Source organism: Setaria viridis, chromosome 7 (assembly GCF_005286985.2).
Source record: "Setaria viridis chromosome 7, Setaria_viridis_v4.0, whole genome shotgun sequence".
NCBI lineage: Eukaryota > Viridiplantae > Streptophyta > Magnoliopsida > Poales > Poaceae > Setaria > Setaria viridis.
In genome coordinates, this window is record NC_048269.2 from 15,917,707 (window position 1) to 15,942,049 (window position 24,343).

General features: G+C 47.6%; 2 protein-coding genes across 2 annotated transcripts; one reads left to right on the forward strand and one right to left on the reverse strand.

Moving 5' to 3' along the window:
• Positions 1–17,773: 17,773 nt before the first annotated feature.
• Positions 17,774–19,220, forward strand: LOC140223452 (uncharacterized). Its single transcript, XM_072295296.1, has 2 exons — positions 17,774–18,425; positions 19,019–19,220. The coding sequence occupies exons 1-2, from the start codon at positions 17,800–17,802 to the stop codon at positions 19,218–19,220; spliced, it is 828 nt and encodes a 275-aa protein (XP_072151397.1). The 5' UTR covers positions 17,774–17,799.
• A 667-nt stretch (positions 19,221–19,887) lies between these two features.
• Positions 19,888–23,363, reverse strand: LOC117864661 (putative U-box domain-containing protein 46). Its single transcript, XM_072295297.1, has 2 exons — positions 22,740–23,363; positions 19,888–21,169 (listed from the first exon to the last, which is right to left on the reverse strand). Exons 1-2 carry the CDS (start codon positions 23,361–23,363, stop codon positions 20,042–20,044), a joined length of 1,752 nt encoding a protein of 583 aa, XP_072151398.1. The 3' UTR covers positions 19,888–20,041.
• Between the last annotated feature and the right edge of the window lie 980 nt (positions 23,364–24,343).

Consider the following 24,343-nt stretch of genomic DNA (forward strand, 5'->3'; position numbering starts at 1 on the left):
AAGTCTATCTCCCAGCAGGTCTTGAGCTTTATGAAGTCTTTCTATCCCTGGGTAAATTTACAACCCATTGTTGAAGGGACGTCATACTGCTTGGATGAGCAATTCAAGGAGATTATGCGGGAGATGGATCCCATCTCTGAAGAAGTAGCCAAGACCCTAGACCTTGAGTAGATTTAGAGATGAACAGATATTAGTATTTGTATAAAGAACAATTGTCAATGCTTGTAATATATTGAAGTCTTTATGCAATTATTTTCTTGCTTTGCGACTTGTTATTTTTAGTGCCTCTCACAATTAATCCTAATTGTTGCTCGTACGATTAACTAATTCATGAAGTTTATTGTAGACTTGCTTTGCAAGCCGCAATTGGATGATTTTGTCCAGTGAGTTGAATAACTCATTAGAAATTTTGCAGGCTTGTTATTACAAGTCATATTTGGGCGATTTTGCCCAGGAGCTGAATAGCTCATTGGAGTTTTGTAGACTTGTTACTACAAGTCGCGATTGGGCGATTTTACCTAGGGAGCTTAATAGCTCATTAGGAGTACTGCGAACTTGCTTCTGCAAGCCGCGATAAGGTAGAAATAAGTAGTCGAATTATGATGAAAATATGATTGCTTTATTAAATTGTAAATCTACAACTAGGGATAATGGCCGATTATATGAATATGTAAATCTAAATTAAGGATAAAATTGACAGAGTTGCTCGATGTTCCATGACTTGTTAACGTCTTCACCAGAGGGGTATTGTAGTCGATATGATCCAGGTCCAGTGACCTTAGAGACAATGAAAGGCCCCTTCCATAGTGAGTTAAGCTTGTGCAGCTCCTTGGTGTCTTGGATACGCTTTTGGACCATATCGCCTACATTGAACAAACATTCCTTGATGTTGTGATCATGATAGCGGCGGATCCCTTCCAGGTACCTTGCGGACAGGACGAGTGTTGCACAGCAGGCTTCTTCAAGGCTGTCTAAATCTAGATGCCTTATTTCTTCTATTGTGCCTTCCTCGTACTGCTCGACTATTGGAGATTTCCACATGACATCGGCGGGTAGGACAACTTCAGATCCAAAGATCAGGAAGTAGGGCAATTGCCATATAGGCTTGCACGGCTAGGTACGAATCCCCCCAGAGAACATTGGGTAGTTTCTTTGAGCCACTTGCCTCCTTTGGTGTTTGAGATGTCGTGCAGCCTTTTCTTGAGAGCTTCTAGTACCATCCCGTTGGCGTACTCAACCTGACCATTGGTCCATGCATGAGCGACAAAGACGTGCCGGACATCGATCCCGTTGTTCTCGCAATATTCCCATAACTCTGGTTGTTGAAGTTGGAGCTCAGGTTTGTGATAATGCGAATGGGGAACCCATAACGGTGGACAATTTCATCGAGGAAGTCGAGTACTCTATCTACCTTGGGGCAGATTACTGGCTTCACCTTGATCTATTTGTTAAACTTGTCAATTGCTACCAATACTCGGTTGAATCCTCCAAGTGCCGTAGGTAGTAGGCCAATCATGTCAAGCCCCCAGCACGCAAAGGGCCAAAAAGATGGTATGGTGATCAGCTTGTAGGCAGGGACGTGCTGCTGCTTGACGAAGAATTGGCGCCCTTGCATCGATAGACTAGTTCCTCGGCGTTAGCGAGAGCAGTAGGCCAATAGAACTCTGATCTGAAAACTTTACCCATGACTGCGTGTGAGGATGCGTGGTTGTCGCAAATGCCTTTGTGGATCTCCTCCAATATGTCCTTGTCGTCTTGCCGTGAGGTGCACTTCATGAGCACTCCCGATGATGCGCATCTTCTGTAAAGCTTGTCTCTGATTAGAGCGTAGTTGTTGCTGCACCGTGAGACTTGTTCTGCCTCTTTCTTGTTTGAAGGTAGCTTGTGCTCTTTGATATAGTCGATGAAGGGAGCGGTCCAGTCTACATCGATCATCATAATCTCCCGATCTGGTGCGATAGGATCTTGATCAGTGGTTGTTAATGGTGCTAGCTCCGTTATGGATGGCTTGTGCAGCTCATGGATGAAAACCCCTACTGGAACTTGAGCACGAGTAAATCCGAGCTTTGATAGGACATCTGCAGCAATGTTGTTGTTGCGGACAAAATGGTGGTAATCCAAACTAGAGAATTTGTTCTCTAGCTTGCGTACTTCTAGACAGTACACATCCATATTCTCATTGTGGTGGTCCCACTCGTCATTGACTTGATTGATCTCCACCAGTGAGTCACCGTAGACCAAAATCGCTTTATTCTTAGCGAGACTACCAGGCGGAGCCCGTGCAGAAGCGCCTCGTATTCAGCTTCGTTGTTGGACACTTCCTAGAAGATTTGCAGGACATACTTAAGTTGTTCGCCTTTGGAAGATATGAAGAGTACTCCTGCACTGGCGCCCTTGAGCTTGAGTGATCCATCAAAATACATGACCCAATGCTATGGACGCTCCGCTGGCGTTGGTAGTTGATTCTCCCGCCACTCTGCCATGAAATCGACTAGGGCCTGGGACTTGATTGCAGTCCTCAACTTGAATTCCAGGGACAATGCTCTGTGTTCTACCGCCCACTTAGATATTCTTCCTGTTGCATCCCGATTGTGGAGAATTTCTCTGAGAGGAAAATCTGTGACGACGGAGATCTTGTACTCCTAGAAGTAATGTCGTAACTTGCACGAGGTGAGCAGTATCGTGTATAACAGCTTCTGGACTAGTGGATATCTGGTCTTGGAATCTGATAGCATCTCCCTTACGAAGTAGACGAGCCTCTGTACTTTGAATACATACATAGCCTGGTTCCAATCTTTCAACCACGATCGCCATGCTGACAACATGAGTAGTCGCGGCAGTGTAAAGCAGAAAGTCTTCGTTGGGGTTTGGCACCGTGAGGACCGATGGCTTTTATAGGAAGTCCTTCAATTGTTGTAGGGCTTGATCTTCCTCTTCGATCTGCTGAAACTTGTCTTGCCACTTGAGTAGTTTGAAGAAGCGTAGGCCCCATTCTCCAAGCCTTGAGATGAATCTGTTGAGGGCTGTCATGCATCCAGTCAGCTTCTGCACGTCCTTGATGCCTGATGGGGCATGCATATCGATGATGGCGGAGATCTTCTTTGAATTTAACTCAATTACTCAGTCACTGATGATGAAACCGAGTAGTTTCCAGGACGGCACGTCAAAGACGCACTTTGTCGGGTTTAGCTTCCACCGGAATTCTTGCAGGCTGGCAAAGGTCTCTTCCAGGTCAGCGATCAAATCGTTAGGATTTCTAGTCTTTATGACCACGTCATCCACATACGCTTTGACATTGCAGTGTAGTTGTTTCTTCAACCATTCCTAGATTGCCTGTTGATAAGTAGTGCATGCATTCTTCAACAGAAAGACATTGCTGTGAAGCAGAAAGCTCCATATGGGGTGATGAACATGGTCTTGATCTAGTCTTCCTCCTTGAGAGCTATCTAGTGATACCCCGAGTAGCAATCGAGGAAACAGAGGAGGGCGCATCCAGCTATGGAGTCGATGACTTGATCAATCATAGGGAGCCCGAAGGGATCCTTTGGACAGTGCTTGTTGAGGTCTGTGTAGTTGACACACATCCTCCACTCATTTTTGTTTTTCTTTCGCACCAGGATAGGATTGGCGAGCCACTCTGGATAATAGACTTCTTTTATGAAGCCCACCACGAGTAGTTTGGCTAGCTCTTTCTTGATGGCTTCCCTTCTGTCTTGGGCGAATCGTCATAGATGTTACCTTTTCAATGTAGCTTTTGGATTCACGTTCAGTGAGTGCTCGATCAACTCCCTAGGCACCTCCGGCATGTCCGCTGGTTTTCACGCGAAGATGTCTCGGTTGGCCCAAAGGAAACTGACAAGCGTGCTTTCCTATTTAGGATCCAGCCCTATGCCAATCATCACTATCTTGGAGCTATCACAAGTGTCAAGTTCAATAGCTTTGATGTCTACTTCACTTGCCGACATGACCTTGGTTGCCCCCGACTTCGTTTCTGGAATCTCGAGCTCTGATGGGAATAGCTTCTTGGATGCGGCGAAGACTTGCATTATCGAGTTTGGTACTTGAGTAGTTGCTGCTAGCTCCATGGCTTCTATGTCATAATCGTACGACCTCTTCAAGTCTCCACGCAGGGAGAGTACTCCCTTGGGTCCCGGCATCTTGAGTACTAAGTACACGTAGTGCGGAATGGCCATGAATTTGGCCAATGCTGATCTTCAGAGGATGGCGTGGTATGATGTTTTGAAGTCCGCCACCTCGAACCGGATGTATTCTATCCGATAGTGTTCTTTGGTCCCAAAGGTAACTGGCAAAACCACTTGTCCGAGGGGTACAACTGCATTGCTCGAGACGATCCCATAGAATGTAGAGTTCGTCAGGGTGAGCATATCGGTGATGTCGAGGCCCATCTTCTTCAGTGTCTTGGCGAATAGGATATTGACACCACTGCCACTGTCGATGAGTACTTTGGTAAGTCTGGAGTCAGCGACAACCGTGTCCAGGATGAGGGGATACCGTCCTGGGTCTGAGAAACTAGTCCATTGGTCCTTCCTTCAGAAGGTAATTGGCACCTCGGACCATCTGAACGTTGGTGTCGCAGGTTCAATGGATATTAGCTCTCGAAGGGTGAGCTTCTTGGACCGCTTAGTAGCAGTACCTGGGGTTTTGCCGAAGATGATATTAACGGTGTGGAATGGGTTCTAGAACTTGCCATTGTCACCATCGTCTTCATATTTCTTAGCCTTGCCCTTGTCTTTAGTGCTAGATGGCTCTAGCAGGCCCTTCATGACTCTAAGTAGACTGAAACAATCTAACGCAGAGTGCATGTGGTATGGGTGCCATGGGCACTATTTTTTCAAGAGCTCGTTAAACGAGGACCTATCTTGGTTCTTGCCGTCACCTTTCTTGAACGATTGTGAGATTGTCGCGACAGTATTATCTAGCTTGCGCTTGCGGTTCTGACTTTCCAAGTAGTTATTTCGGTTCTCATTGTTGGTGCGATTGTTGCGGTTCTTGTTGTTGCATTGGCCATTATTCTAATTGTTGTTGTTCTGGCCCTTGTTGCGATTGGACTCAAACCTTTCAATCTCCCTATCTTCTTTATTTTCCCACGTCTATGCCATGATCTTGAGAGATTTGACATCAGCGAGACATCTTCTGCAATAGTCTTGAAACATTCGGTGGTCGCGGAGGCTGTTCTGGAAGCAGTCGATGACGTCGCACTCCGTGAAATCCATGATTGTGGCCTTCTTGTCAAAGAAGCGGCGTAAGTAGCTCTGCAGGGTCTCGCCTTCTTGCTGCTTGATCTGAGACAAGTCGATCCTGTTGCCAGGACGTTGCATTACCCACGCGTAGTTGTTGGTGAACGCCACCTTGAGGTCCTTCCAAGAGTTGATGGAGTTCATGTCCAATGATTCGAGCCATGTGAGTGGCGCCGCCTCCATGCAGATGAGGAAATAGACGATTTTGGTGTAGTCGTTTCCCCCAGGTAATTGTATTGACAGCGAGTAGCACCGAAGCCATTGGATTGGGTCTTGCTTGCCATCGTAATTGGTGATGCTTGGAGGCTTGAAATTTTCAGGTAGAATTGTCCTCCTCACACGTCTGGAGAAGGCGGGGAATCCGTCAGTATCATGCCCTGGGTGTTCGACTTCTTGCTTGCGCTCACGGTGCCGTCCATCGATGATGGTACGGACGTTGTGGCTGGCATTGATTTTGTTGCGGAGGTCTCCTACTGAGCGTTTAGACTCTGGGTTAGCCCCACGGTGGCCACGGCCTCCCGAGGGTCCTGCCCGACTACCTTCAACTCCAGCTTGGCTTGGTCTGGCACCTCCGAGTTGACTTGTTTGGACGGATGGTCTCTATGGATGATACCATGTTGACTTCACTGGGATGCGAAACGTTGACTGATTATATCAGATTCTGCTGATCAAGCTGTTCATACGCGAGTTCCGCCAGTTTAGTCAACTGTCTAGTGTACTTGTTCTGGGGCATCGCACGGGTGATGAAATTAATAGATGCGATGATAGCTAGAGGAGTACGATGGTGACGCGTTTGAACTCCTTTGAAGGCGTTATCCAGATTCTGGATTGGCAGATCCGCTGCAAGGCGGCGCGGCGCTCTGCTCTTGCGGTGTTTCTTGCTCGTTGTCGAGTTTTTTGAGCTGCGGTCTATTCTCCGATAATGTTGGCAGTGAGCTCATCCTGCGAGAGTCACCTGGGTGACACTCATGTCGTGGGTTTCTATCCCATCGCTCTTCTTCTTCGTCCTCTTATTCAGCAACAACGCTGAAGAGTTCTCGATTTGGAGAGTAGCTTCCCGAGCTTGAAGTGATGACCTTGGTGGTGCCACCTTCCTCATAGATGGGCGACAGAGGAGCTCCCCCTTGTACGGGATAGTGTCAAGGTAGGCAATGAGGCGTGAATCGCCATCCTTAGCAAGAGTGGGTGGCTTCATGTTAGGCCAGTAGACGAATCTACCTTGAGGAGTTGATGAGATTACCAGGCCCTGCTGCGGACCTGATAATGGAGTCTCCTCGTCCGGATCTGAGTAGTAGTCGATCTTCTCTATCGTACCCGTATTGGATTGTAATCTAGACAGGACCGCCTGATAAACGGTGGTCATGTTGAGTAGTCTGAACGGGAATCGACTCTGGTGGTAATGCGACTCACATGATGGCTTATGCGCCGGCTCGTGCAAATCAATCCGACTGGTGGAAGAAGTCAAGTTGAACTCGGACTCGTCCCCCCAGCCTCTGACTAGGTCAAAATTGGAAATTCGCCAAAATTCTCGATGAGATCCTCCAGAGCTTGGCGCTGGAGCTTAATGGTTTGCTGCTTCTCTCTGGGGTCAGCGCAATGTGGTGGCGAAAATTCCTAGTGCCGTCTGCGATGCAAACCTAGGAGCCGAAGACGAACGTCACGCCTGCTTCAAACACGACGATTGGCTTGATGATGACTTGTGCCATCGAGTTTGCCAGTGGATTCTCGGCAAGATCCCCTACCTAGCGCGCCAGCTGTCGGTGTTTAGACCTGGCAACCTACCGAGGGGGGTGCCCAAGTGTAGGAATACGAGGTAGGCTACACTAGCGCAAATCAAAATTTCTACCGCGTAAAACCAGGAAGAACTGTCGTATAAGGATCACGGGATTACCACTCGACGCACTACTGGTGCGGAAGATGTAGATTTGCGTCGATGCAGCGAAGACGATCAACGTAGTCGTACGTAGTCGATAAACGTAGTCGTACGTAGTCGATCACGTCAACGTCCAGCAGCTCCTCAGCAGCTCGTCCACGTGCAGCAAGATCGCCCTCGTGCCGCGGCTCGTCGTCAGCTCGTCGTGGCTCGTCGGCGGCTCGTTGTGGCTCGTCGGCGGCTCGTCCAAGTGCTGCAGGCGCAACACCTCCAAGGTATCCACACGTGCAGGGAGGAAGCGTCGCAAGCCGGACTACTAGATCCGCGAGTTGCAACAGGCGAGAGCGTGGGAGGGGCCGCAGATGTGTTTCGCCAAAAGGTGTAAACCCTAGGGCGCCCCCACCCCTCTATTTATAGAGGTTCCTAACGGGCCTCTGGGTCCGAGGCCCATTAGTACTTCTAAACCTAATCAAACTCGGATCACATCCGAATTGGGCTTCCAGCCCCTTAAGTGTGTGACCCTATGGGTTCGGATACGTATAGACATGGCCCGAGTACTCCTACTCGGCTCAATAGTCGGTAGCGGCCTCTAGCAAGACGTGCCAACTCCTATACGCACACGAAGATCATATCAGACGAACCATCACAACAAAATATACATGCTATTACCTTTGCCTCACGATATTTGGTCTAGCTTCAAGCCGACCGCTCTTTCTCGATCCTGTGATTCGGAATCCCTTTGTAGGTTAACTCTTAACCGTACGTAGCATGGCCATGCATTTTCGGATCCGATCACTCGAGGGGCCCAGAGATATCTCTCTCAATCATAGAGGGGCAAATCCCATCTTGATTGACCACGTCTCATAGCATGCTTCTTGACAAACCCGAAAGCTATCTTTATAACTACCTTGTTACGGCGTAGCGTTTGATAGCCCCTAAGTAGGTCGATCCACATCTTGAATACATGCGACAATCTCAGGTCTAAGGACAAATCGTATATGTTGTTTAAATAGAGAACTACTTCTCGTGTTGGGTCAGTCCTAGCACATGTCTCCACATGTGTTCACATTATTAGTTCAACATCTCCATGTCCATGACTTGTGAAACATAGTCATCAACTAATACATGTGCTAGTCTAATATTCTTGTGTGTCCTCACATGAACTCCGACTAGGGACAACTTTAGAATAACCATACAAGTAAAGAGTTTCACATACAATTCACATAATTGCAGATCAATTCAAGTAACCTTTAATGGTATTCAATGAACACAATATACAAATTATGGATACAAATGGAATATCATCATCTCTATGATTGCCTCTAGAGCATACCTCCAACAGTCTCCCACTTGCACTAGAGTCAATTTAGAAGGTACCTAATACCCATAGCTCTTACATGCGCATCATGCTTAGCCTGCGGGAGTGGTTTTGTCAACGGATCAGAAATGTTCAGATCCGTGTGTATTTTGCATATCTTGATCTCACCCCGGTTAACGAAGTCTCGAATGAGATGAAATGGCCGCATTACGTGTTTGTTCTTCTTGTGGTTCCTTGGCTCCTTTGCTTGTGCAATTGCCCCATTATTATCACAGTAGAGATTCAATGGGCTGGACGCATTCGGGAACACACCAAGCTCAATGAGGAAATTTCTTATCCAAACACCTTCCTTCGCGGCTTCCGAAGCCGCGATGTACTCGGCTTCTGTCGTAGAATCGGCCACCGTCTCCTATTTGGAACTCTTCCAACTAACAGCACCACCATTTAGCGTGAACACAAATCCTGATTGTGACTTTGAATCATCTCTGTCGGTTTGGAAACTAGCATCGGTGTAACCTGTTACAACGAGCTCCTCCTCACCTCCATAGACGAGGAACATATCTTTAGTCCTTCTCAAGTACTTAAGAATGTTTTTCACCGCTGTCCAGTAACTCTCACCTGGATCAGATTGGTGTCTGCTTGTCATACTTAGCGCATATGAAACATCTGAGCGAGTACTTATCATTGCATACATGATAGATCCAATAGCCGAGGCATATGGCACTCTACTCATGCGATCCCGCTCATCAGCAGTCGAAGGACACTGAGTCTTGCTGAGATGTATGCCATGTGACATGGGCAAGAACCCTTTCTTTGCCTCTTCCATGCTGAACCGCTTCAACACTTTGTCAATGTAAGTATCTTGGCTTAAACCTATAAGCCTTCTCGATCTATCTCTATAGATCTTAATGACCAGAATATATGCCGCTTCCCCTAAGTCCTTCATCGAAAAACTATTTTTCAGTGAAGTCTTTACGGACTCAAGCATAGGAATGTTATTTCCAATCAGTAATATGTCATCCACATATAAGATTAGAAATACTACAGAGCTCCCACTAACCTTCTTGTAAACACAAGACTCTTCTTCGTTCTTGGTGAAGTCAAACCCTTTGACCACTTCATCAAAACGAATGTTCCAACTCCTAGATGCTTGTTTCAATCCATAAATGGATCTCTGAAGCTTGCATACCTTTCCAGCATTTTTCGGTTCGACAAAACTCTCGGGCTGTATCATATACACGTCCTCAGCTAGGTTTCCATTCAGGAAAGCTATCTTGACATCCATCTGCCATATCTCATAATCGAAATATGCAGCTATAGCTACAATAATCTGAATGGACTTAAGCATCACTACGGGCGAGAAGGTCTCGTCGTAGTCAACTCCTTGAACTTGTCGAAAACCTTTTGCGACATGTCGTGCTTTATATATGTGAACATTTCCATCCATGTCCTTTTTCTTCTTATAGATCCACTTGCACTCTATGGCTTTAACACCATCAGACGGGTCAACCAAGTTCCAAACTTGATTGTCTCCCATGGACTCTATTTCGGATTGCATGGCACTCTGCCATTTTTTGGAGTCTGGGTCCATCATTGCTTCTGCATATGTCGCAGGCTCATTATTGTCCAACAATAATATTTCCCGCATTTCGCGGAGCCTTGCCGACCTTCGTGGTTGTGGTGGTGCTTCTCTTGCCATGGGTATCTCAACTTGTCCTGCTACGTTAGCATCACTCATTGATTCTTGCCCGATCGGCTCATCTTAAACTTATTCAAGATGCACTGTCTTTCTACTCTTTTCTCCTTTGAGAAACTCTTTCTCTAGGAAAACCCCGTTCCGAGCGACAAACACTTTGCCCTCTGACTGGTTGTAGAAATAATATCCCAAAGTTTTCTTTGGATATCCCACGAAAATGCACTTATCCGACTTGGGTGTGATCTTGTCCGACTGAAGTCGCTTGACAAACACTTCACATCCCCAAATCTTTAGAAAAGACAAACTAGGAACCTTTCCAGTCCATATCTCATATGGTGTCTTAACTACGGATTTAGATGGTACCCTATTAAGTGTGAAAGCTGCTGTTTCTAGAGCGTATCCCCAAAATGACAACGATAGGTCCGACTGGCTCATCATTGATCGAACCATGTCTAACAGAGTTCGATTACGTCGCTCGGATACACCGTTTCTCTGAGGTGTTCCAGGCGGAGTAAGTTGTGGAACAATTCCGCAACTCTTTAGATGATTGCTAAACTCGTGGCTCAAATACTCGCCTCCACGATCAGATCGTAAGGCCTTAATTTTCTTGTCACGCTGATTTTCAACTTCATTCTGAAATTCCTTAAACTTTTCGAAGGTTTCAGACTTGTGCCTCATCAAGTAGACATAGCCATATCTACTAAAATCATCAGTGAAAGTTATGAAGTATTGGAATCCTCCTCTAGCCGTTGTGCTCATTGGTCCGCATACATCACTATGTACGAGTTCCAACAAGTCTACTGCTCTCTCAGGAAATCCTGTGAAAGGCGTATTGGTCATCTTGCCTAGCAAGCAAGCCTCACATGTCTCGTATGATTCAAAATCAAACGAAGTTAGAAGTCCATCAGAATGGAGCTTCTTCATGCGCTTTTCACTTATATGACCCAAACGACAATGTCAAAAGTAGGTAGGACTCAAATCGTTAGGCCGAGGCCTTTTAGCACTTACGTTACAAACAGGTGAACCATCAAGATTTAAAACAAAAAATCCATTCACAATGGGTGCAAAAGTAATAAACATATCATTCTTAGAGATCACAAAACCATTGTTTTCACTCGCAAATGAATAACCATCCTTCATCAAGCATGAAGGAGACAAAATGTTTCGACTTAAACTAGGAACGAAATAACAATTATTCAACTCCATAATAAATCCTGACGGGACGTGGAGTTGCATCGTCCCGACGGTCAACGCAGCAACTCTTGCATTATTGCCCACGCGAAAATCAACTTCTCCTCTTTCCACGCTTCTACTTCTTATCATTCCCTGCATCGAATTGCAAATATGAGCAACCGATCCGGTATCAAATACCCAAGAATGAATAATTGTATCAGCGAGAAATATGTTGTCTATAACATTAACAACAAGCGTACCTGAGGTAGAAGTACTCTTACTTCCGCCATTCTTCAACGAAGCTAGGTACTGCTTGCAGTTTCTCTTCCAGTGACCAAGTTCATGACAGTAAAAGCACTCTTTGTCTAGAGCAGGTCCAGGTCCAGCTTTAACCTTGGGCGCTGGGTTTGGCTTGGACGTTCCAGCCTTGACCTTCTTCTTCCAAGAATTGCCCTTCTTCTTAAAGCTAGGCTTGTTCTGTATAGTCATCACATGGCTGGTACTAGCGCTTTTCTTGATGTCAGCCTCTGCTGTTTTAAGCATGCCACACAGCTCATTCAAACCCTTCTCCGTTCTATGCATATGGTAGTTCGAGATGAAGTTCCCATAGCTAGGCGGAAGAGACGAAAGAATGAAATCAGTGGCCAACTCTTGGCCCAGTGGGAAGCCCAGCTTCTCCAACCGTTGAGTGTAACCAACCATCTTGATTACGTGTGGTCCTACTGCTGCGCCTTCTGCTAGCTTGCTCTCCACAAAGGCCTTAGACACATTGAACCTTTCAGTCCTGGCCTGTGTTTGGAACATGTCTCTAAGCGCCACGATCATATCGTGCACCTCATGGTTTGTTTCGAACTGCATCTGCAGCTTGGGTTCCATGCAAGCAAGCATAAGGCAGCTTACTTCGAGGTTAGCATCACATGCTTTCTTGTAAGCATTCTTAGCAGCAGCGGGTGCATCATCAGCAGGTTCTTCTGGTAGTGGGTTGTCTAGAACATCTTCCTTTTTCTCAGCCCTGAGAACAATTCTCAGGTTACGGATCCAATCCGAGTAATTTGTTCCATTCAACTTGTCCTTCTCAAGGACCGAACGCAAAGCAAACAGTGTAGTGCTGCTAGGTGCCATTTAATCTACAACAAAAGTAATGCAAAATACACTAAGACAAACGTATCCATGATAGAGCAAATCACATTAAACTATTTTAACAGAATCTACTCCCACTAAAATCAATATCCCTCTATTGAAACTTAGTGATTCAGGATCCACAACTAACAAGTCTACTAGTGAGCTTTAGCATCACCGCTAGCAAACAAGGTAGGTCGGTAAGTAACTTTTGCTAATCATATCACATATGACTCCTGTTGTTGGGTGACATCTCTATGTCTCGGCGCCCAACCTTTATGCCCCAAGGTCCTTAACCGTTAAGATAACCTTGTTAAGCAAACCAACCCTTATGCGTGTAAGTGTCCGACACAAACCCGTCTAGTCAAGGAAAACTAGTGGTACCCTAATTTCATAGACCCACCACTAATTGTACAAGACATGGGACGGTGCAGGTTTTAGTTGGGAGGGCATACTAACTTAAACTTTGTGAGGGATCGTTCTACTTCTAACATCACAGCATGCAGAAAGTAAAACATAAACAGAATAGCATTCACACAGTTGTGACACAGTATGGCCCATTTTCATATGGTGATCTCCATCTCCATAGAACCTGTTCACCATGGTGATCTCCATCTCCATGTTCCATGTGCGCCATCCTCCTGGTGATGAGTCCTCCAAAAACTAGAACATGCTATTACGCCTAATAGCTAGTAAAGAAGCTAGTAATGAAGATTACATAGTTGCTTGGATCATCACAGATTGGTACGCAGACCATTAAATACAATAAAGTGACAACACATATGGCTCCTGCCGTGTTGCCGTACGCGCGACACGCAGGTCACGAATGAGTTACACACATGCATCACATACACAAAGGGGCCATACTGATCACATGATACATACATCCTGCAAAACAGAGTTAGGCGTCCTAACGTTCCAAACTTCGGATGCCCAAAACTCCATCTTCCAAGCCGAATTTGGGAAATCTAATTTCGGCGAAAACGGCAAAGTGGTTGAATTTCATGTGTAACTTTTTCTGTAGATCAATTTTCATATAAAATTCGCCCCGATCCGAGATCGTACCGAAAAATTACGGCTGATTTACCGAAGCATATGCATACGGCAAAAATCCCGACCCCGGTAGTAGATCCCATCTACTATTGCACATCTAATGCGTCTGGCGTATGACCCTGGATTTCGATTCGACCAATTATATTGATCTTCGCTCACTGCAACTGGAATTACGTGTATCACTTAACTCCGATGGCGGAAACCGACCGGTAGGAGTATGTTGTTACACTACCATTGCAGCAAGAGCACGAAACCAGGGCATAGATCAAACTGAAAACTTGCATATCTCTATATGCACACATCCCGAATCCAAAACTAAACAACTACGGCTCTGATACCACTATAGGGATACGAGGTAGGCTCACTAGCGCAAATCAAAATTTCTACCGCGTAAAACCAGGAAGAACTGCCGTATAAGGATCACGGGATTACCACTCGACGCACTACTGGTGCGGAAGAAGTAGATTTGCGTCGATGCAGCGAAGACGATCAACGTAGTCGTACGTAGTCGATCAACGTAGTCGTACGTAGTCGATCACGTCAACGTCCAGCAGCTCGTCCACGTGCAGCAAGATCGCCCTCGTGCCGCGGCTCGTCGTGGCTCGTCGGCGGCTCGTCGTGGCTCGTCGTGGCTCGTCGGTGGCTCGTCCAAGTGCTGCAGGCGCAACACCTCCAAGGTATCCACACGTGCAGGGAGGAAGCGTCGCAAGCCGGACTGCTAGATCCGCGAGTTGCAACAGGCGAGAGCGTGGGAGGGGCGGCAGATGTGTTTTGCCAAAAGGTGTAAACCCTAGGGCGCCCCCACCCCTCTATCTATAGAGGTTCCTAACGGGCCTTTGGGTCCGAGGCCCATTAGTACTTCTAAACCTAATCCAACTCGGATCACATCCGAATTGGGCTTCCAGCCCCTTAAGTGTGTGACCCTATGGGTTCGGATACGTATAGACATGGCCCGAGTACTCCTACTCGGCCCAATAGTTGGTAGCGGCCTCTAGCAAGACGTGCCAACTCCTATACGCACACGAAGAACATATCAGACGAATCATCACAACATAATATATACATGCTATTCCCTTTGCCTCACGATATTTGGTCTAGCTTTAAGCCGACCGCTCTTTCTCGATCCTGTGATTCGGAATCCCTTTGTAAGTTAACTCTTAACCGTACGTAGCATGGCCATGCATTTTCGGATCTGATCACTCGAGGGGCCCAGAGATATCACTCTCAATCAGAGAGGGGCAAATCCCATCTTGATTGACCATATCGCATAGCATGCTTCTTGACAAACCCGAAAGCTACCTTTATAACTACCCTGTTACGGCGTAGCGTTTGATAGCCCCTAAGTAGGTCGATCCACATCTTGAGTACATGCGACAATCTCAGGTCTAAGGACAAAGCGTATATGTTGTTTAAAGAGAGAACTACTTCTCGTGTTGGGTCAGTCCTAGCACATGTCTCCACATGTGTCCACACTATTAGTTCAACATCTCCATGTCCATGACTTGTGAAACATAGTCATCAACTAATACATGTGCTAGTCTAATATTCATGTGTGTCCTCACATGAACTCCGACTAGGGACAACTTTAGAATAACCATACAAGTAAAGAGTTTCACATACAATTCACATAATTGCAGATCAATTTAAGTAGCCTTTAATGGATATTCAATGAACACAATATACAAATCATGGATACAAATGGAATATCATCATCTCTATGATTTCCTCTAGGGCATACCTCCAACACCGAGGTAGTGTTTTGGTTGGTGAGGCTCGTCGAGATCGGGAACTCGGAGGTAAACGCAGACACACGATTTAGACAGGTTCGAGTCGCTAGATTGCGTAATACTCTATGTCATGTGTGTTGGTTGGATTGAATTATTTTGGAGGGGTCCCCTGCCTCGCCTTATATAGTCGGGGGTAGGGTTACAGGTCGGTTGGTTAGAAGAGTACTAGTCGGATATGACTAGAGGAGTTCTACTTTTATTACAACGAGTAATTTTCAAATCCTCGACTAGTTCCTGTCTTCCCATGTAGACTACGCCGTCCTGCTCTTAGGGGTGGTAAAGGGCCCTCTAATTTAGCCTAGCAAATTTAAGGATCAGGCTCAATAAGGGCCGGGCCATAATATTATATGATTTTGAACTTAAAAATCGATAAGGCTGAGTTGGATTGTGAAGAGGCATGAGGGTCAGGATCCATTACCACCCCTACCTGCACCATGGTCTCCATGTCAGATGCGTCTTGGTGTCCAGCTCCACATTTGGGACTGTCCAAACCTCCTGGTGAGCCCATAGATGTATGTACGACATCCTGGAATAAATCTAGGAAACTACGAGCACCAGCGTTGAATCGAGACCTCGAAACGTGATGGGTAAGTTCTACTACAAGGAAGCTTACCAGTTAAGCTATACTTAGTTCCCATGAGCTTATCTATATTTATTATTTTCTTGTATATGTGATACCCTCTCACTTGAACTCCTTGCCCACGTAGGGCACGTTTGTTTGAGCTGCAGCTTTTGAGCCTTTTAGAAAAGTTGTTGCTGGCTTTTTTTTTCTGAAAAGCCCACACTAGCTTTTAGAAGATGTGTTTAGCTTTCTAGGCTTAAAAAGCTACGAAAAGTTGAAAAAACTGAAGTTTTCTGAGCTTTTAGCTTTCTGGAAGTTGTACAAGAAGTTCTAGTTTTTCATGTTGAGAAGCTGCCCGAAAACTTAAAAAAATAATGCCGTAGGCAAGCTATGCTCGTTTTTTCACTGGTCCACTTCCTCATGAATAAGTTTTAGCGTGGAGGATGCACGAGCTAGCTCTCCACACTCTAGAATTGTCTTAAAAATATTGTCTTTATTTTGTGGTTTCCCGTTAACGATAAAACAAAATCTCTCATAAGTGGGTGCTATATTTTGTTAAAACAAGTTCTACTACAAGACCTCGAAATCGATTGCATTATGGAAACTCGTACAACTCTATGTCATTTAAAAGGAGAAGTGTTCAGAAGGCACGAGATGTTTTTCCGGTTCATTGTTTCTTAAAATTTAATAAGGCGACTTTAGCGTTGCAGAAGGGGAGGGGAAAAGAACATTTACATGATATATTCATTTATGCTTGGGTGAAATATTTTTGTTTACTTGAATGGTTAATTTTTATCTTTTACCTTTGAAGAGGTTTGGACTCGCATCATGCAAGTCTTAGGCCACGTTTGGTATGGCTTACGCCGGCTTCGGCTTCGGCTCTGTGCAGCACTGTAGCGCATCGTTGCGCATGCTAAGAACATTTACATGATATATTCATTTATGCTTGGGTGAAATATTTTTGTTTACTTGAATGGTTAATTTTTATCTTTTACTTTTGACGAGGTTTGGACTCACATCATGCAAGTATTAGGCCTTGTTTTGTATGGCTTACGCCGGCTTCGGCTCTGTGCAGCACTGTAGCGCATCATTGCGCGTGCTGGAGCCGCAGTCGGGTAAGCCACTTTTTTTGGCTCCACCGGTTTCCCTTCTTCCCAGTTCATTTTTTACCTTGTTTTGCATTCCGGCTTCACACTACAGTTGGAAACAGTGCAGCACAGTGTCACGCTACTGTAGCGCGAAGCCAAATCCGAAACCCCCTGAGACGTGCCAAAGGAGGCCTTAGAGCACATAAGTTAAAAGGATATAAGTTGAAAAAAACTTAAGCCTTTCTTATTTGGGCTTTTACTTTTCAAAAGCTAGTTTTTTGGGATGCTTGAAAAGGTAGCTTTTGAACAAGTAAAAAAAATCTATCTATCTTTGGATTGGCTTTTGAATTAATAATAAAATGTATAATACATAGGATACTCCACAAAACAATGTCTCAAAATAGCCCATGGAAAGCTCCTCCAAACTTGCTTTTAACTTCTAGTACAAATACAACTTTTGGCTTCCGCAAGCCATTCCAAAAATAGATTATGTGTTTTAGGATTTGTCTTTTGCTACAAGCCAAAAGTAAAAGTTGAAACAAACAGGCTTAAGTTCAACAAGTCGGTGGAAAATATTTTTTCTTGTATTACCTAAAGTACTGACCATTGTGAATAAATAAAGGATCACTTTCATTTTTGACAATGGTGAAAGCATTTCTTAATAATAATACTGCTTACCCTCTAAAAAAACTGCATGCCGAGCACAAAATAGGCATAGATTGGCCCAAAACCGATCAACGCAACCCACACGAGTCCACGACTATTTTACTTTTACCTTACCATCCACACCAGTCAACCACACTGCTGCGCTGCCCAACAACAGTAAGCCGCTGGCCCCCACTCGCTCACCACCCCGGGGGGCGAAGGCGGCCATGGAGCCGACCGTGCATGACGTCCTCGCGTTCCACCGCGTCGACCGCGCCGCCTACGAGCACCTGCTCTCCCTGGGCTCCGGCAGCCGCCCCGCCCGCGACGCCGTCGCGCTCCTCATGTGGCTCCACCGCCGCGCCGGCGTCGACGCCGTCCCCCGCGTGCCCGCGCTCGTCCGCACCCCCGCCGACGCCGCGCGGCTCGCCGCCGAGGCCCGCGCCGTCTTCCTCCACGGCGCCCCGCCGGTGCCGCCGCTCCTCCTCTCGCGCCTGTGCGGCGAGGCCGACGTCGACGGCGGCGGCGGCCACCCCCGCGGCGGGCCGTGGTGGCTCCTCGCGCCCTGCGGCCAGGCGGCGGCGGCGGCCGAAGCCGCGCGGCGCGGCGTCGCGGAGGTCCTGGGCGGCGTAGGGACGCTGGTGTTCGACGACCGGCTGCGCGCGATCCTGCGGCGCTACGAGGAGGACGGAGGCGACGGCGCCCTCCCGGCGGAGCTGGCGGCGCCGTACCGTCTCCGCGGCGGCGCGCCGGTGAGGGCGGCGGCGCTGGAGGAGGACGGCCGGTCGCTGTTCATCACGTTCTCCAAAGGGTTCCCATTAACACGCGAGGAGGTCGAGGAGTTCTTCACTGAGTACGTAGCAACAACTCTCCAAGCAATCAGCCAATCACTGATAATCATACATGCATGCCATAATTAATCTCTGACCAATTCAGTTGGGAGCCATGCATTTATGAGTTGATTCCAGCATTTCCCTTTTATTAAATTTAATAAAAAATATGGTTCTCTCAACATTCTTCGCACTAGCATTTTTGTACTTCATCATTTTGTAAATCTGTGAACTCATTGTACGTACATTCCTCGATTCCTAGCCTGAAGAACATGGAAATTTGTAAAATCCTGAGAAGTTCAGGACAACTTTTAGTGCCAACATTGCTGTAAAACCCTGAGAAGTTCAGGATGTTAAGCTTTGTGACTTTGTAGTCAAGCTAAATTTACATCTGAATTTACAGTTTAAATTACACGCTTGAACGATTTTTAGGCAATTTTTAGGGGCAGCATTTGAATTCCTCGCCCCCAACATTGGAGCTATGCAGATGGGACACATCTTCCGCAAATCATTGTGCAGCTTAACTGTACTGTATTTGATCATGTGATCATTTCATATAGTGGCATTATTAGGTCGTGTTTAGATGTAACCCTTGTGTCCTACTGTCCGTGTGCAGGAGGTGGGGCGACTGTATAACGAAGGTGATGATGGAGAAGGCGCCGCCGGGAGAGTTGCCGACGTACGGGCGCGTGGTGTTCCGGCTCGCGGCGACGACGGCGGCGGTGCTCGGCGGGCGGCCTCTGGTGAAGCTGATGGTGAACGGGCGGCACATGTGGGCGCGCAAGTACGTCCCCCGCCCGTCGCCGCCGGAGCACTAGTGGCACATCCGCACACACGTTTGGCAAGTTTTGTGCACGGCCAGTACACGTGGCACACGAACCGAGTAGCAGGCGTTCATGTTAAGAAGTCTGTCGTCAGGTTGGCACCTGGTACGCACACACTGTATATACGCAACGAACTAAGCTGAGAACCTGTGGTCAGTCAGTTGGTAAAATTGATCGGCAGATGCATTGTGCATTCGTCGAGGCATGTACCGAAAAGAAATTTGGTAAAAGGCAGCAGTATGCCACAACTTTGCAAACCTCTAATGCAATTTGCTTAGTCTACAGCAATGACAAATTCAAGACAAATTGATTTAATCCGGCCCTGATATTCGACGTATCGATAGTTGGACTCAAACAGGAATCTCAGCAGTATAACAAATTCTAATGCTCTGAACTATAATTTCTTTCTACAAAAACAGCAGGAACTCTTGTAAGGAACAATCCGTAACGTTCCAGTAAAACCAAAGGGCTAGCAGGCTCTCCCTGCTAGGCTGCTACTCAATCTCAAGCGACAATCAAAACAGCACAAGCACCTTCTGCCTCCAAAATTGCAAAAGTTATCTTGTCTACAAAGTCACAAAACTGAACATCCTGAACTTCTCAGGATTCTACAGCAAGCACATCCAAATCCTACTAATGATCAGTTTGACATTCAGAGGAAGTTCAGCATCACTATTTAGCTTCAACTGCGCTACTGCCATTTGTACACAGGAAATATATTCTGCCAAGTCAAGAAACAGCTATATCCAGTCACTCACACTCCTCTTGGTTCTTTACTGCACAAGTTCAGATCCGCCTGCACCGCCAGGCAATGTTCAATCCCTGTACCTGTACGTCCGGGGGAAGTAGCACCTCTTCTGCAGCCAAGAGACGATGATCTTAACGTCTTCCTTGATCTGCTTTCTCAAGGCCTTCTCATCTGCAGACCCCTCCGAGGATGTCGAAGATCTCTCAGCGTCTGACGTCGAAGGTTCCTCCCAACTCTCCCTCGAGGCCGGCATAGAAGGGACGACGCCGTGCTTGTCTTCTGGGTTCGTCAGGACGAAGGTTCTCCAGAGGCGCATAGCCAACTTCTGGCATATCTCGTCGCCCTGGAATGCTTGGAGCTTCAAGATGACCTCGTCCATGGCGTGGTTAGAGCCTGAAGCCTGCAGCAGGATGCCCTCAGCCTCCACCTCCAGCCCGTCGCTCCGCAGCGCCGAAATGGCGGCGTCCACCACCCCCTCCCTCTGGAACCTGCTCCGGTTCTCCTGGGCCTCGCAGAGGCTGGCGATCGCCCTTGCCACCGTCTTCTTCACGCCTTTGTCCCCGACATGGAGCAGCTCGACCAGCGGTGCGAGGCCTCCGAGCTCGCCGATCTTGATCTTGTTGTAGTGGTCGTCGTCGGCCAGCAGCCCGAGGATGTGGGCACACCTGGCTCGCATCGGCACTGGCCCCACGAACGCCCTCGCGATCAGCACTGGGATGGCGTACCGGTCGTCTCCGAACACCGCCTTGTTGGGGCCGTAGGAAGCCGCCTTCTCCATGACTCCGAAGATGAGGTCGTCCAGTTCAGGGTCAGGGTCCAGGCACGTCTCCGGCAGGACAGAGGCGAGCTTTGCTATCGTCCCGGTGTGGCTGCCGATCAGGTGCACGACTGATCTCTCCTCGCTGAGGAGCAGCTCTTGGAGGAGGAACAGCGCGTCGCGGACTTCTCTGGAGCTTCTAGGGGAGTGGGGCATCAGGGTGACTTGCTTGAACAGGGCTTCCACCTCGGGGGAAATGGCAGGTGGATCTGCGGCTGCCACCACGTCTGCAATTTTGTTTGCTGCACGCCAGCGCTCGATGCAGAGCTTGATGAGGATGTTGGGGATGAACATGGTGTGAGAGAGAACCTCGCCGGTGACGGGGCAGATGCGTTGGTGCTCCTTACGCCATTCCTCCAGTGCTGAACGATCAACTGTCTGCAGCCACGGAAGAGTTGCAGTCAGAGATTTGAATCCAGCAAGAAATGAAGTGTAGAGAACAGCTTGAAGTAACTGTTAAGTAACTGAAACTAAACAAAATAGCAAGAGCTACAGTGATCAGGAAAGGTAACTGATGGATGTTTACATTAACAAAATTGGCAGTGTGCAACACAATGAAAAATAAACTTACCTGATCAAAATCAGGTGGGATGTTCCACTTTTACTGAAAATTGAAACTGATACTGATAGTGATGATGATCTACAGAGCACACATTCAGGTTATACTTCTAAAATGCAACATATACAGGAGTATAAGGTCACTGATCCTTGGGCCGTCCTTTGATCAAGAAATGCCCATGATACAAACTTCTAGCATAGGATACCCTAATACAACAACTTAAAACAAGATTTCAAAGTGGAAACATGCCGCTGTGCAAATAATCTGCATGTTGTGACCTGACAGAGTTGAAGCAATTCTTGAATATATATACAGACATGGAGTGCTGCCATCGGAGTAATTTCTAACAGTAAATCAGAGCAAAATCAGACATGCAGCATTTTTCAGAATCTGAACTGGTTGCAAGATCCAAGAAAATGATTGTCATAGACGAACACCAAGAAACAAGCACAAATTCTTTAAGCTCTTGGATTTTCCAAGATTTTACTGATACAATCAGAGTAATTTTCTCTAACTACCAGAACCTGACAATTCAGATATAGCAAAACTTTCAGATTGGCACATTGCAATGAATCGAAACTGCTAACATCAGAGTAAGTTTCTCTAACTAACACAGAACTTTGACGTGTTCAGAAGTAGCAAGATTTTCAGAACTGAATCCAGCAAGAAATGAAGTTTAGAAGAACAGCTTGGAGTTACTATTCAATAACTGAAACTAAACAAAATAGTAAGAGTTACAGTAATCAGGAAAGGTAAATAGTAGATGTTTGAAATAAACAAATGCATATGGACAAAATAGGCAAGAGAGTTCTGATCAGATCGACCAAACAGTGTGCAAGATAATGAGAACTAAACTTATCTGATCAAAATCAGGTGGAATGTTCCATTTTCCACTGAAAACTGAAACTGATAGCAATGATGATCTACAGAGCACACATTCAGATTATGTTCCTAAATTCTAAAACGCAACATACACAGGATTCTAAGATCTTTGATCACTGGGGCGTCCTACGATCCAGAAATGCCTGTGATATAAGCTTCTAGAATAAGCACCGCGGATTTTCCAATATTTTACTGATACCACAACCTGAACAATTTCAGACATAGCAAAACTTTCAGATTGGCACATTGCAATGAATCGAAACTGCTAAAATTAGAGTAGCAAGTCTCTCTAACCGACACAAAACCTGAACATGTTCAGAAATAGCAAGATTTTCAGAATCGCAATCAATCCAAACTGCTGTGCTAATATCCAAGAAAATGTTTCCGTCATCCAACGCAAAGAAACAGGCAGAAATTCTCCACGAACAAGCGCTCCTGAACAGAAATCGCATCACAGAAGCAGGCCAAGAATTCAAGAAAGCAGAACAGACGAAAGATTCGCGGCACCTTTCCGGAGGCGATGACGACTGGGTTCTCCATGACCTTGTCGGAGACGGGGCAGACGAAGAAGTGGGGCACGCCCACCGAGCCGACCCAGCGCCTCCTGGCTTCGGCGCCGCGGTGGAGCTCGCCGGCCGACGCGTTCCCCAGGGCCCGGAACGCGCACTCGAAGAGCTCGATCCGAGGCGGCGGGCTCTCCTCGTTGCAGCAGAGGCCCGTGAACCACTCGAGCTCGGAGATCGCCTCCGTCCTCCGCATCCACCGCTCCAGCCCCGCGAGGTCGAGCATCCGCCCGTTGGCGACGAGCTCCGCCTTGATCGCCTCCGTCCTGGCCCCGGTGTTGGCGCCCATGGTGGCCTCCAAGAACTCGGCCGCGGCCTTGGCCTTCCTCGCCTCCTCGGAGCCGGCGAAGGCGTCGAGGACCTCCGCCCCGTCGACGCCCGGCAGCGCCTCGAGCTCTTGGAACGAGAAGCCGGTGAAGCCGCTCACCTCGCCCTCCGCCACCCGCGCCTCCACCTCGTCCGCCCCACCTCCTCCGCTTCCTCCTCCTCCGGAACCAGAGGCGCCCGCGGCGCTCGTCTCGGCGACATCCCGCGCCGCGGCGGGCGCGGGAAGAAGCCCCTCCCTCATCTTGGCGATGACCTCCTCGACGCCGGTGTCCTCCCCGCCACCGCCGGCGCCGGGCGTTCTTGGCGGCGGCGACCGCCGGGTCGTCCGCACCGAGCTGCCGAGTCTCGTCGCCATGATCCCGGTGCGGCGCGGCGAGGGCGACCTCGAGCCCGCCGGGGCCAGGCCGCCGCGGCGAGGAGAGGGCGACCTCGACCCGGAGGCCCGAGAGCACGGCCCGGGCGGAGAACGCCGCCTCGCGGTGCGCCTGCGCAGCGACGGCTGCTCCTCCTCGTTGAACCCTTCCTCCGACCAGTCCATGGGTGGGGCGCCGGTGCTTCTTGCGTTCTTCTTGGCCGGGGAGGAGAGAGAGGGGAAGAGAGGCAAAGGGGTTTGGGGGATTTGGTTGTTGCGGCTTTTGGCGGGCGGAGGCGAATTGAGGCGCTTGTAGCGTGTGCCGTTGCGCACCGGCGGATATATGGCGGGGGGCAGGCAAATCGTAGCCGCCGACTGAACCGTTGGGATTCATGCTCAGGTTTGGCCGTTTGGGTGTCTCAGCAAAAGTGCAAAACCAAGGCCTCTGTTTGTCAATAATGCAGCATCTTTTTCAGCACGAGCGTGCTTCAGGACAATTCTACCTGCTAGATAGATGGTTTAGAGCTAAATTTTAGCTGGCTAAGCTTTACGGCGCAGATTCTCTGAGTTCCTGAAGGCAAGTTACCAGTGACTTTTCCCATTTTGGAGCCACCCATAAACCATCCAACGGCTCATGAAGCAATCAACCTTTTTCAATGCACAATCAAGCTTCAGTTGCCCATATCAGCCCCAAAAAAGTCTAGTTCGGAAATGAGACACGAAACGGCATCTATCAAGGACATTTCACTTAATAATCGAAAAATTACCTTGGAAAAATAATTGAAGAATTAAACAAGTGTTTTATTTTAGTAGTTCCATGATTCAAATAACCAGAGTAACTTTTTACTACATCAGATGACTTTGTGCAG

Excerpts from the sequence above, each read along its gene's own strand:
- LOC140223452 (XM_072295296.1), top strand. The coding sequence starts at position 17,800 with ATGGAGCCGACCGTGCATGACGTCCTCGCGTTCCACCGCGTCGACCGC. Across the intron at positions 18,426-19,018 it reads GTCGAGGAGTTCTTCACTGA|GAGGTGGGGCGACTGTATAA; the intron begins GTACGTAGCAAC and ends GTCCGTGTGCAG.
- LOC117864661 (XM_072295297.1), bottom strand. The coding sequence starts at position 23,363 with ATGAGGGAGGGGCTTCTTCCCGCGCCCGCCGCGGCGCGGGATGTCGCC. Across the intron at positions 21,170-22,739 it reads TCGTCATCGCCTCCGGAAAG|ACAGTTGATCGTTCAGCACT; the intron begins GTGCCGCGAATC and ends CCGTGGCTGCAG.